This window comes from Marmota monax, unplaced genomic scaffold (genome assembly GCF_021218885.2).
Source record: "Marmota monax isolate L192 unplaced genomic scaffold, Marmota_monax_Labrador192_F-V1.1 WCK01_AAM20220418_F8-fsc00038, whole genome shotgun sequence".
Lineage (NCBI taxonomy): Eukaryota > Metazoa > Chordata > Mammalia > Rodentia > Sciuridae > Marmota > Marmota monax.
The window spans coordinates 8,982,922-8,996,921 of record NW_026692498.1 but is presented as its reverse complement, the minus strand read 5'-3'; the positions used below and the strand labels follow the sequence as shown (position 1 = coordinate 8,996,921).

At 46.7% G+C, this 14,000-nt stretch overlaps 1 protein-coding gene and 1 pseudogene across 1 annotated transcript; one reads left to right on the top strand and one right to left on the bottom strand.

Moving 5' to 3' along the window:
- The first annotated feature begins 528 nt into the window (after positions 1–528).
- LOC124093181 (phospholipase A and acyltransferase 2) lies at positions 529–13,270 on the top strand. The gene is made up of 5 exons (XM_046445475.2): positions 529–663; positions 1,052–1,158; positions 5,605–5,713; positions 9,051–9,319; positions 12,955–13,270. Exons 2-5 carry the CDS (start codon positions 1,150–1,152, stop codon positions 13,054–13,056), a joined length of 489 nt encoding a protein of 162 aa, XP_046301431.1. The 5' UTR covers positions 529–663; positions 1,052–1,149; the 3' UTR covers positions 13,057–13,270.
- Positions 2,209–4,259, bottom strand: LOC124092667 (protein FAM161A-like; annotated as a pseudogene).
- Positions 13,271–14,000: the final 730 nt, after the last annotated feature.

Below are 14,000 nucleotides of genomic sequence, written 5' to 3'. Positions count from 1 at the left end.
GTCGATAAACTTCCTATTTTCATGTCGCCCTGTTTTACTTGGCCACTGGCCGAGAAGATACCAGCACTCCAGGTGCTGGTTACTCTCTTACTAGTTTTTCACAAACGTATCCAGTATAGTACTTTGAAGAAATGTGCAAACAAGGCCTCTGGCCTTGGGCTGAGCTTCACAGAGATGTCTACATTTTTAAGATAAGTTACAGTTGGGCTCCATGGTAACAGCTGGCAGGGGGAGGAAAGAAAGGGGAGAAGAAGCTCTTCCCCTCTCAGTCACTGTCCTTGAAGGGTTAACTTGCCCAGAACAGTGAAAGAAAAAGCTGCTTTTATGTGAACTTCTGCAGACTGTGAACTTCTGAGCCCCTCCCCTTACATGCTGGGTATAAAACTCTGAAACTCTCTGAACTTGGCATTCAGGGAATTGATTGATTACAGCAATAGCTGTGCCCTCTCAACCTGGCTGCAGCCAAATAAAACTGTTTCCTTTCTCTTCGGTGCTTTGCCTCTTTTGTCCCTACAACAAGCTGCCCCCAGTCCCTCCCACCCCTTGCTGTCTGGACTGCCCAGGATGTGACGTGGATAAATGGGTGTCAGAAGAGAGACACTAATTTGGGGCTTGGGTGGGGTAGCACACTGGTGTCTCAAAGCAGCAGCCTCTTCACACCAGGTAGTAAGGGTTTGGGTTTCCTGTTGGGCTACAATGAATGCACTTCTGACCTGGAGGAAGGGTCGGGTTTTTTCCATTTTTCTGGCTGCGCAGGCTCCCTGGGTTTCAAGGATGTGGGAATGTGTGTCTGGTAGTCTGTTTCTGGTGGTGTAATTGGTTTTGAAGTGTGATTGGTCAAAAGGTTTGCCTGTTTTGGAGATGTTCCTTCTACTTGGGGATTTTGGAATGTTCCCCTGACCAGAGATTTTACCAAATCTTTCTGAATGCACACTGAGCTCTGCTCTCTCCCCTCCGGCTGATTTCCATATCTAACTGTCTCTGGACATGTGCCCTGCACTTTTTCAAAGATTAAAATTTTTATGTGAACTTTGATCTACATTTCCACTAGTTGAAGGCTTGGAGAGGTGGAATTAAGGAAAAATAAACTCAAAGCGAAAAGAAGTCTGGACATCCAGCCAGCAACACACCACACTTGTGGACAGAAGAATGACTTTGGTAAGTCTCCAGAAAGGGTTTTAAAGCTTTCATTTTAAAAGCAATAGTGACAGTCTTTTAGCAGGGGCAGAGGGCTGCAGGTCTGGGGCTCTCGCACAGCAGGAAAGGAACCCTGGTTTGGGTCCAAGAGCCCTGGGGCTTCCCTGCCTCAGCTGCTGTGTGGGGTTTGGTCTCCTGAGTGCTGGCTGCCCCCTGGCACCTCACTGAAGGCTTTTGTTTACCCAAACCAGGTCCAGAAACACCTTGTGAAGGAGGAAATCCAGAGTGAGATTCCAGTTTAAGATCAGAGTGGGGAGTGTCCAAAGTTGGAGGGGGGTTTAGATTCCAAAGCCTTTAGTTCTGTTTTTATTTTAATTAATTCCACAATAATATGTGAAAATATTTCCCTTGTTTAAGAAACCAAAAGCAGAAAGGGGCCAGAGGGTGGGAGGAGGGGAGAGAAGGGGGAAGTGTTAGGGAGTGATATCGGCCAACATAATTGCTATATGGGGTGCATGTGTGTAGGCAACAAAACCCTCATCATTATGTTCAAGTGTAATGGACTAATAAGAACATGTGGAAAGAGAATTTTTAAAATTTTAAAAATAAAGAAACTGAAAGTAAAGTCGAAGCCATGAGCATGAAGGACGGCAGCCCTTCTCCCAGGCTCCCTGCACTCTCTCCTTCCCCACAAGCAGCTTGGGGTGCACTCTGCCAGACCTGTTTCTATGCAAATGTACACAGCTACCTTATAAGTGTTGTTTTATAGCTTTAGGTTTTGTTGTAGTTTTTCTACAATTAATTAAATATCTTTATTGATTCATGCTTTCTAGAAAATATTTTAATTATATGATCAAAGGCCAATACTTTCCTAAGCCATTTTTCCCACCAAATATAATAATGTATATTTTTACAACTAATCAATTTGTAACAGCTGTGATCCCCAAACCTTTGTTTTCCCCCAAACGCTTCTTAACAAGATAAGATCAGAGTTGCAAACAGACCATAAGTAGCAATAAAAAAAAATCTAAACAGGCAAAGCCTTACTCCCATTGACCCAATTATCACCACTCAGTTGGACCCAGCTTTTAGGCTTTGTTCAACAGCCCTGCACCGAGGTGTCCCAGGGACGTTCTCAGCATCACAAGTGCAGCTGCTGACGTTCTGGTGCCACAAACAACCACAAAGGCACCGAGGGGAGACCTTGCCCATTCCATTTCGTTCTTGGACAGAGTTCTCTTCTGCACTTTCTCCATCATTTTCATCTTTTTCTTACAAGAATCTTGACTGTTGATATCAATAAAATAAAAAAATAAGAGTTTTTCTTTTTCATTCTCCTATTTTTTCCTTCTTCATTAAAGCTTTCATTATCTTCAGTGGAACTTTTTGTTTCTTGATTGTCGAACTTTTCAAATACTTTTCCACTTTGGCCTTTCTTTGATACAAACTTATCAGATATTCCTAGTGCCTTTCGGGTGTTAGAATAATGCTTTTCTGCTGCCATTCTTGCAATTTTCTGAGCAACTCCAACAGTAGTGGCCTCTACTTAAGTTTTTCTTCTCTCTCTTGTACATCTCGTCGGTATTCTCATCCTTTCCTTTTCACTCTTTCCTATGGCTGTTCCCATCCTCTGGAAGACACTGTGGCCCGGGGAAGGGGGCGGCTACAAGGCATGGTCTTTGCACTTGCACTTCTTCCTGATGTCTTGTGCCATGGAGACTGATAAGGCCATGTGTTTCCGATTTTCTTCATCTGCTCTAATGTCCGTCAAAATGGTTTCTCTTTCAGCAGATGCCCTTGAGGATGTGCAAAGATCAAGGGGTTTACTGACAGTTAAGAGTTTTGGACACTTGGGTTCTGAGAAGCCTTTCTTATATGTCTCAGGAAGGTCTTCAACCTCATGAAAGTGGCTTTGAGTTTACACCTTAACCTTCCAGCCTATTCGGGACCCTTAGAATGCCTGCAAGCTGGCTTATAGGGCACAGGGGACGCCTTGGCTGCATCTTAATGTTTCTATAGCACTCTTCTTCTTTTATCTTGTCACTGGTAGTTGAATCATAAGTAGACCGAGGTATGGGTCTAGTTTAAATGGATTTTCTTTTTCTTTTTAGATCTAAAAAAGTCTCTCAGCTGCTTTTTCCAGGCTGTTTGCAATAAACTTGCAATAAACTTAAATGGCTTTTGTGAGTTCAGAAGAGCTTCTTTGTTTTCCTCCTTCCTAGACCTCCTCCATTCTTCTTTTAGCTTGGCCATGTCGTGAGAAAGGAGGAGAAGGACACGTACAGGAACTGGGGTGGCTCAGAGTTTCTTCCTACTTTCCGAATCTGCTTCTTGTTTTTTGTTTGTTTGTTTGTTTGTTTTTGAGCAGTTGATGTGCCATTTCAATATTTGATGGATTTCGATATCATGGCCTCTTCTTTTTTCTTCTGTTCTCTACTCATCATCTGAAAAGGCACAGGTACTGTATCCTAGGAACCCATTCTTTCTTTTTCTTCCTTGTTTTTTTCATTTCCTTGGAAGTCAACATCTTCATACTGAATAGAATCTTTAACACAAAAGTCTGTCTTTAGCATAGTTCATCATTGTGTATCTTTCTAGATTGGGCATGTCCTCCTGAAAGGAAGAAGTATGCAAGGAGGATACTCGGCCTAAGTCAGGCTCTGAAGGTGTCCTCATTAATGGAGCAGGTAGACGGGAGTTCTTTTCTCATGTAGAGCTGGAAGAGACACGAGGAGCATCTTCCTTGGCGATCACTGGCTGAACTTCCTTTAAATTTATCTTGATACATTTTTTTTTCCCTAATTTTGCCATAGTTTCTAGCTTCATCTCTCCTAGCTTCCTGAAATACTCTTCATAAGAGTGGTAAATATCAGAAAAGTGCACAGTGTCCTCATGGTTCACATGCTCATCCACTCCAGAAAAGTTGGTGTTAAAATCAGCTGACGCCTGCACGGACCACAACACCTTCTCCTCCTCTTCCTCCTCCAATGCCAACACCACTGCTGCCGCCAGGGCCCCTAGGGGTCTTTGTGTTCCTACTGGGCGACCCACGTTCCAGTGTTGGGAGCTACCAGCATGTGGAAACTGGAGGCCCCTATCCCAAATCTCAGTGCTATGGCCATCACCTGCCTCCGAGGCCTGAGCGTCACAGCTGGTCCCCCTCGGGTTTATTGTGGTTTTTAATTGATTCCCTGAGTACAGTTCATCTAAGACATACTTCAATCTTCCCCTTTACTTAATTGTGTTTACTAGAACCAGTTTCATGCATTTCACTACATGTGTGGTTATCTATCTATCTATCTATGTATTTATTTTCAGTGCAAGGGATTAAGACCAGGACCTTGTGCAAGCTAGGCAAGTGCTCTACCACGGAGCCTTTTTTAATCTTCATTATGAGGCCAGGTCTCTCTAGGTGGCCCAAGCTGGCCTAAAACATGTGATGCTCCTGCATGGCCTCCCAAGTCACTGGATTACAGGCATGCCTGACCATTGATGGCAGGTATTACCTTTCTGAATAATAAAATTAACCAACTTTTGGTCAAGCTGACTCCTGATCCTTGCTGCCAAGGACTTGAACTCCCAGGAGATCTCCCACCTCCTCCAGGCAGCTGCACCCTCACCTGTCTCTGCAGCAGCTCAGCTCCCTGGCAGGGTGCACTGGGCCAGAGGCTGGGCTCAGCTGAGTTTGGGGAGGACAGCTGGTTGCCTCAGAGTGTCCCAGAAATGCAACTCACTCGTGTGAACTTCAGAAGAGATCCCCTCCCCCTCTGACTCCCAACCACATCCTGTCTTTCTTTTTCTTGATTTTTGCTTAGAGCCCAGACTCCAGCTGCCCTAACTTGTCTGGGATCTTCTGGGATTGTTCAGGCATAAATATTGGAAACCCTGAGATCTTGGTTTCCTCTGGCTCTTCTGCTCTCTAGGCAAGTCACCTAACCATCCTGAGACCCATTCTCCTCACCTGTCCAGGAGGGTGACGGTAGTTCTTACTTGAAGGAGTGGTGGACAGTGGGGTACAAGTGTTCTGCAGTGTTTGGCAGGTTAGGCTCTGTACGTGGGCTCTCTGTAACTCAAAAGCATCACTGAGGCCTGGGCATATGGCTGGTGGCCCTTAATGAGTCATTATAGACCTTCTTGGGAATCTTATCATCGTTTTCTCATAGAAATATTCTCTGTGCATAAAATGTGCTCTCTGCAGCTGGAGCCCAGAGGCTCCATCACTGCCCCACATTTCCATACTGTAGAACCACTAGTACCTCAAAGACAATCTCTGACCCGAAGTCCTTTAGAGCTTTCCAGGCTAGCAAGCATATGGTAAATGAAAAGAAGAGGCTCAACCTGTGTGGGATTCCTACAAGTGATGAGGACAGGGATTCTGTAGGCCTGGGCTGGGGCTTCTTGCAGGTCAGGTTCTAGAACATTCCATACAAAGGCCCCCTCAAACTGTGTCTGCTTTTTCGGTTGCAGGATGGAAAACAACCAAAACTTGGAGACCTAATTGAAATTTCTCGCTACTGCTATCAGCACTGGGCCATCTATGTGGGAAATGGCTATGTGGTCCATCTGGCTCCACCAAGTAAGCCTGGTTTCTCTATTGAACACAAGGGCTGAGATCAAGAGTATGAGCACAGCCACAGTTATGTGCTGGTCCTCATACTGGCTGGCACAGCAGGCACTCAGTCAGCATTTACTGAAGGAATCATGCTCCTTCCCTCTGGCAGTATCTATTGCTAGTCCTACTTATCAGTGAGCTCAGGGAGAGGATAGTGACCATTTTTTTCATTCTACAGTGGAGTTCAGTCCCATGTGAACCTCTTTGGCTAATAGCATCCCTCCAAATGTTCAGTACGCTGTGTATGTAGAGTTCTGCAAGGTCAAACAATAATAGAAGGAATTAATGCTTCCAAGAGTTTATACCTGACTGCAGAGTGCAATGGACAGGTGTGGGCCTCCAACCTCCCCAGGGCCAGCCTGGAATCCTGCTCCTCTGCCTCCTGACTGTGTGACCTGAGTGTGTGGCTTCACCTCACTCAGTTCAGCTCTATCTCAGAAGAGGAGAGATAGGAATTCCTGTCTCCCAGGCCGTGAGGGAGAGAAATGAAGGAGGGCAGGGAGAGCCTGGTGCAGGGCCTGGCCAGGTGTGGGCCTCCTCCCTCTCTGGCCCAGCATCATGGCTTTAAGGGACACGCGGACATGCTGGAAACTCCACTCACCTGCACACAGTGGAACACTGTCCAGTCCTTCAAGTCACTAGTAGAGCTGGTGTGAACATGCACCTGTGTGCACATAAGGAAGTCAGTCGAGTGAGAGACATTGAGACCTTTTGTGGCACCTACGGCAGCTCACAAACTCAGAGACTTTGAACAGAAAATGACAAAGAGCTCAGCTCACAGCAGTGCTCACACTCGGTTGTTAAAGCATCATTGAGGGAGTGCATTTGTCCCTGAGCCTGGCCACTAGGAACCTGGCCTCCTTAGGCTGTGCTGCTGCGGGTGCTCCGTGGTTGGTGTCTAACCCCTGGGACAGCAGCAAGGTCCTGCTCACAGCCGGAGAGGGAGGTCTGTCTGGGTTAGAGCTGGCTCTGGGGAAATCAGGACAGTGTCCAGTTAGGGCTGCATGAGGTGGGCCCTTTGTTCTTGTTGGTTTGTTTGTTTGGTTGAAGCCCTGGGGGTTGAACCCAGGGTGCTCTAACCATGAGCTCTACCCCAGCCCTTTTAAGATTTTATTTTGAGTCAGGGTCTCACTGAGTTGCTCGGGCTGGCCGCAGACTCACATCCTTGTGCTTCAGTCTCCTGAGTGTCTGAGATTACAGGCAGGTGCCCCACTGTTGAGAGTCATAACCAAGTCAAGATGGTGCCTGGCAGTTTGCCAGAAGGAGTGGTTTGAGAAGTAACACCAGGGAGCCATTAAGATGATGTTAATTAAGTTAAGCTGTGTATAATTATTAAAATGAAGTAACGCCAGCTAGCCATTGAGATGATAGAGGTTCCTTATTGGCTAATTGCTGTATCTAGATGATGTTAATTGAATTAAGCTGTGTATAATTGTTAAGATGATGAGGATTGCTGTATCTGGATGATGTTAATTGAAACATGCTGTGTATAATCAATTACGTGTATATATACCTTTGCTGTCCCGTAATAAAACGGCTCCCGCTGTATCAACCTTCACAAGTTGCTTGTCACCCCCCAGTTATTTTGCCCAGCCAGACTGCGGCACCCCACACCGTGCCTAGCTATGGTTTTGGTCTACATTCAATCTGTGGCCTCATTCACATTTCTGTTTAACAATTCCCTCCGTTGGTCAATCTGTCAGTTGGACCAGAAATGGAACTAATCCCCAAGATTATACTTCGTCTCCCAATGTTTGTCCTTCAGGGGATGCCCTAGATGGTAAACCAGGACTCCGCAGATACTTCACATTGTTTTTGTGAATACAGTTTTGGTGGCTTAGTGCTCATAGAGGTCATCTTAAGAGCTCGTGGCTGCTGACAAAGTTCATGTCTCTTGAGGATACGCCACATGTAGGGAATGTTGTTAGTGCAACAAGGTGGAGAATAATACCAAGGGCCTGGAGAACATTCCAGAGCCAGGTCTCTAGGAGCCCAGAGTTAACCAATTGATTTGGGAGGTGGGTCCACTGATCACATCTCCTTGGTCACATGATGTACCTGGATCCATCCTTTAGATCTTTAAGATTCTGGGCTACAACCCTGGGTTTATTATCTTAGAAGCAGCATTTTCCCCAATAAGTGTTCCATTCCTTCCTGTTGAGCAGTTAGGCTACCCAGGACCCTTTCATTATGGAGTATGGAAGCTAAACTGCTTATGTCAGGCTGTCTTCCTTAAAGAGAATTTATGTACAGGTAGAACTTTTTCCAGGCCTTGTAGAAATATTGTTCATGGATTGTTCAAATCCAGAAACTCCCACTTAAGGGGAGAGTGTGCAAACAAAAATAACATCCAGAGTTTCTCTTCATGATCAGCTTTGTAAGTTTCTTGAAAAGATCACTTACGGAGGAATATTTTATGCATAATGATCTCAAGGTGAGAATTTGTTGGTCATTCCAAAGTCATATGCTGTTATTGGGGGTGAGAGATATCCCAGGCTGCAGCATCCAGATCCTTAGCATTGGAAATCTTTGTATATCTTATTACCACAAATAAAGAATAGTCCAATATGAAAGAGACAGAGAGAGAGAGAGTGTGTGTGTTTCCAGGTAGATTTCATTACTCACCACCAAGTGTATTAGGAATATCGTGATTAATCTTGACATCTTGGCATTGACACAATGCCAGCTTAAATGGCATTTCTTTAAACCAGGTAAAAGCATAAGGCATTTTTACAAATGTGATAAAAATCTTGACAAGTTTTACCTCAATTAAATATGATTTATTCATTCTCCAGATATGCCCTGAATATTGGTCTTACCGTGTACACAGAAACACTACTACAGAAACACTCCATGTACTCACAGAGTTTCCATTGATTTCAACTATGGTTTCCATGAGTTTCTGAATAGTATATTGGAAGGTTTCATTTTCACTTTCTAATTTTATTTCTGCGTCATTCAACACTGGATTCCCCTATCTGCCATTATGAATCATATGAAAGGAATTAACAATAGAGTAAATCAAGGATCTACCAAGTCAGGTCCCATGACATTAAGATTTCCCAGATATAGGGGGAAGCAATACAGACATAATAGCTGTCCAGAGACACACCTGGGTGGATGGCTGCTTACCAGCGCCGCTCCAGCTGGGAAGGAGCACTTGTTGAAGACGCTGTCCAGGGGAGGAGGACAAAACTTCCTGAAAACCACTTCTCTCCCAATGTGCAGTGAGGCTGTCTTGATTGGGGACAGCTCTGAGACACTGTGGCCCTGCCCAGGCCTGAGTCCACTGTTTCCACAGGTGAAGTGGCAGGAGCTGGCGTGAGCAGCATCATGTCCATCGTGGCTGACAGAGCCATAGTGAAGAAGGAGCTGCTGTCCGTGGTGGCCGGAGGAGACAAGTACCGGGTCAATAACAAGCACGATGACAAGTATGACCCACTGCCATCCAACAAAATTGTCCAGCAGGCAGAGAAAATGGTGGGGAAGGAAGTCCCCTATTCAGTGACAAGTGACAACTGTGAGCACTTTGTGAACACACTGCGCTATGGAGTTTCCCGCAGTGACCAGGTGTGTCCTCAGCCTGTGTCCCCTTCCCTGAGACCAGTCCATTCCCAGCTGACAGGGGCTGGGCACCTGCTGAGGGCTGGCAGTGCAACCTGACTTGGAGATTGCCCGTGAGAAAGGGTCAGGGAAGCTGGCAGAGTGAGCAGTTGAGTCCAGGAGAAGGGGACCCTGGTCATGTTGGGCTCATTTTTTCTGCACAAGGTCAACAGGAAACACTTCAGTTTTCTTGAGCCACCTGGTCCCTCTCCTTACTCTGCCAGGGTCACTCTGTAGCCTGAGAGCAGCCATTGACACACATGAGGCTATTATCTTCCAATAAAACTTGATTTCTTTTCAATTATTCATTTTTGTAGAAACACATGACAGGCTAGATTTGACCAATTGGATATAGTTTTACAAGTCTTCATAAAAGAACTCAAGTGCTGAGGCTGTATGTAGCTCAGTGGCAGAACACATGCCTGATGTGCATGCGACCCTGAGTTCTATTACCAACACCCCCCCTCAAAAAAAAAAGACATTTTGTTGGACATTTTATTTGAAAATCAAACATTTCCAAAATCATGAATGTGGAAGATATGTACAGAATGGAATTTTTTTGCATTTTACATCTGTGATTCCAGCATAGATTTTCTTGAAAACCTTGGTGTTTCACAATTAGTTTATTTAATGACCGAATAATGCCTTTGATATAATTTCAATTGTCAAGCCAGGTGTTATTGTAAAAGTGTCAGTCAAATCAGATAATTTTTCTAGCCAGAAACTGATAGATTGCCAGGCACATTGGTGCACACCTGTAATCCCAGAAGCTCAGGAGGATGAGGAAGGAGGATCACAAGCTCAGAGCCTCAATTTAGTGAGTACCTAAGCAACTTAGTGAGACCATGACTCCAGATAAAATACAAAAAAACTGGGTATGTGGCTTAGGGGTTAAGTGCCTCTGGGTTCAATCCTCAGTGCCCAAATCAAAAACAAACAAACAAACAAACAAAAAGACAATTTTTTAGTTCAGTAGAAGGTGCTCATGCCCATGGCCATGACACCACCTCCCTTTGGTATCCTAATATCAGTGGGTGGTGGACCTGGCAGGAGGCCTCCCTCCCCAGGGCTGTGTATTATTTGGGGAGTCCTCTTGTTGGGGAGCAATGAATTCTTGAATCCTCCCTTCTTGGTGTCCAGGTATTTTTCACCTTGGCCTGTGCCCCATAATTCAGGATAGGGGAGGGTTTGGCTCTCCTTTGGTAAGGTAGGAGAAGGGCTGTGGTGAAGAGGGGAGGTGCGCAGGGAAAACCCATACCTTCTGGAAGTGAGGGCCCCAGCCCAGGCTGATAGTGGGAACACCAGTCAGCTCTGAGCACTGGGGTGCAGTGAGACCTGCTTTGTTGCTGTGACCTTGCTGAATGGGTTCCCCTCCTGTCAGCTGTGGAGGGTGGACATATGTCTGGTGGTTTGCTGCTACGTGTGGTGTGGTGGGCTGCCTTGTAATGCATCTAAACCACTTCCAAAGGTTGTACAAACAACCCAAGGATCAGTCCCCACCCGCCGGGTGTTTTAGGGGTGGTAGGCTCTCTGCTGTTCTTCTGAGAGTTCAACTTAAGCAAGGCTGTGCCATTTAGTTTCTCCTTGGCCTGGGGTCCCTCTTTGGGAACCTCTTCTGCAGGTATCTCAGTGACTCGCCTGTCTTCTCCCTCTCACTCCTTCCTTCCCTTCTGCCCTGTCTCCATAGGAAGCTCCTCCTCTGCCCGTCTCCAGCTCTATTTCTCCTTCTCTCTCTGTACACAGTGTGCTGTGGGCACTGCAGAACACTGGGCCCCTTGTGACTCTGTCCACAATTTGCTCTGATAGACCACTAACCTCTAGCATGGTCCCTGGCGACATGAAGCTCTGTCCCAAGGAACTTCCCAATCCCTCTTCAAATGCCTGCTTGAGAAAGTTCTGCCTTTCATGAGAATGTGCTATTGTTTTTTTCCAAACAGCAGCAGATGATAGACCCAAGGCCTTCCGTCTTAGTGCATTTACTAAAATGGACTTATAATTATGAATCCTTCCTCTGATTCTATGAGGTACAGATTGATAGGTAGGAAGATCACATAGACATAGATAGAAGTCTTACAACTCAGAAGTGTCATTCTCCAAGGTCTGAGAGTCATGCCTTCGGAATACATTCATCAGAAAAGCCAGGGCCTCCTGCCATCTCCATCAGACGATACAATCCAAACTTCATTAGTTGCCAGGCAGCACACTCAGGGGGCCTCCTTGCATTTACAGAGACCACCCTTTGTCACTTTTTGTCACCTCCCTGACTCTAAAGACACCCACCCCCCACCCCTGCACGCTCATCTCACTTGGAAATACTTATTAACTGCAAAAATTGTAATGGAGCTAGGCTCGCTGCCAGTGGTGACTGAATGAAGATTCTGGTCATTGCTTTGACTAGTGTCCAGCTTCATGGAGGTGATCCAAGTGTCTGTGGATAAGATGGTGCACTGCTGCCCTTTCTCTTCTCCCACCTGCACATGGTGCTGCTCCCCAGAAATCTGTCCTTGGGTCACTGATTTCACTGTTTCCTTCCCTGGCTGTGAAGGCATAAGCAGAACTGAGCCTTGTCCCTTGCCAGCTGTGTGGTTTGAGTGAGGTCTCTCCATTCATCACCGTCAGTCACCACCAACTGGAAGATGGGAATTAGAAAGCCAATCTCACAGGGTTGTTGGGAGGGCTAAGAAAAATACAGAAGCTGTCAAACGACCAGCACAGTAAGTAACTGAGAAAAAAGCCATTTTAAAAATATTTTATTAGTTCTTGATGGACCTTTATTTATTTATAGGTGGTGCTGAGAATCGAACCCAATGGCTCACACATGCTTAGCAAGTGCTCTCCCACTGAGCCCCAGCCCCAGCCCCATCATTCTTATGGTGTTTGTGGCCCCCCTGCCTCAGTTCCACCTGTGTGCAAGGTGGGACCCCAGGTTGTGGTTGGCCATGTCAGTCAGCTCACACTGAAGCAGCAACCATCAAGGTCCCCCTCACGTCCCCTCTCTGTCCTTCAGCAGGACCCCTTCCCTCTCACACACAAGCAAGTCCTCTCACTGCACAAAAGCCTGTCCTCAGCGCTGCTCCCAGTCCACCATTTGCTCAGCAGCTAAGTCACCAGGGTCCACCTGTGCCAGGCAGTGGGCTGAGCATCAGGGACACCAAGAACACCTAGGTGGGTCCCTGTCCTCAAGCCCTGGGCAGTGGGAGTTCACAGGGGTCATTCCTCAACTTGGCACCTGCTTCAAGGCTCCCAGTCGGCCACCCCTGACCTAGAACATCTGAGCCCTGCCACTCTGTCCTTCCCACAGCCACCCCATGGGTTTATCATGCTTTAAACACCTCTAGGCTGCATCTTGCTTTCCTCCTTTGAGACTCCCTTTTCATACTGAGACTCAGTCCTACATTCATTCCTTCCTGACCAGGGACTTCCTGTCCTCTCTCCTGGGTGGCCTGACCTTTTGGGATCCCCCCTCCCTGCCAGTAACTGTTTCCTCTGTGATGTGGTGAAGAGGACAGGGATCATGGGTCTCTCCTGACCTGCAGGTTCCTTGGACAAGTATCTCTGCTCAGACTCCTGATGTGACCCCGCCCCCTTGTCTTCTGTTGCAGGTGACTGACACCTTCACTGTGATTGGTACTGCATCAGTTGTCCTGGGTGTTGCTGGCCTCATTGGGATGATGCTGTACAGAAGCAAGCGGGAAAAGCAGTAAATGCAAGGCTTTATCTTGGCGGCACCAGTTACCTTGGGGGAGTTTGATCAAGCCAGTGGAAATGGTTTGGTTTACAGGTTTCACTCTTTAGTAATCATGAGCACTTGGTTTAAGTGCTCATGATTTGATTGGGGCTCAATCAAAGCATAGGAAGCTGTTTTCTGAGGGAAACGCTGCATGGTATGAATTCTATTAAAGAGATGATTGCACAATGCTATGGTGTCAACGTTTGTGTCCCCTCCCACCCAAAATTCATATGCTGTTGCCAAATGTGATGGTGTTCGGAGGTGGTGTGATTAGGGTCAGGAGGTGGTGAGAGTGGAACTCTTATCCAGGGATTAGTGTCCCTCTAAGAAGAAGAAGAGAGACCAGAGCTCTCTTTCCCTCCCTCTGCCATGTGCAGCCCCAGTGACAAGGGGACCAACTGCCTTCCAGGAAGAAGGTCTCTAGACACCTTGTCTGACATATCTTGATCTTAGATTTCCCAGCTGCTGTGGCTTCAGTTTAGGGATCCCTTCCAAGTCTGTGTTCTAATACAGTTCCCCCAGGGACATATGATGGAGTGAGACCAGGGTAGGCAGGCAGTGGTCCTGGCACGGGGGTGTGAGAGGACACTGGGAAAGGTGGAGGGGGGCTGTGGCTGGGTGTGTAGCTCTGGTCTTCCTGTGCTGGCCTGGTGTGGAGTGGCTCTCTGTGTGGGAATTCCATGTTTGGGATTGGGGTCTACAAACTTCGTGATTGTGACATGCTTGGTGACTAGGAAGTTTCTGTGCAAAGACATAGAATGCCTGGCTGCTAGGTAGTACCTGGCGACTGGGAAACTCCTGTGCAAAAGCACAGGATGCCCGGCTGCCGTAGCACTGTCCTTCACAGGTTTGCCCTGATTCCAGAACTGGGGTGCCCAGCCTTCTCCCTCTGAGCTAAAAGGACAACTATGCAGGCGC

Coding starts and splice junctions, on each gene's coding strand:
- LOC124093181 (XM_046445475.2), top strand. Junction 5,714..9,050: donor GGTCCATCTGGCTCCACCAA/GTAAGCCTGGTT, acceptor CTGTTTCCACAG/GTGAAGTGGCAGGAGCTGGC. Junction 9,320..12,954: donor GAGTTTCCCGCAGTGACCAG/GTGTGTCCTCAG, acceptor CTTCTGTTGCAG/GTGACTGACACCTTCACTGT.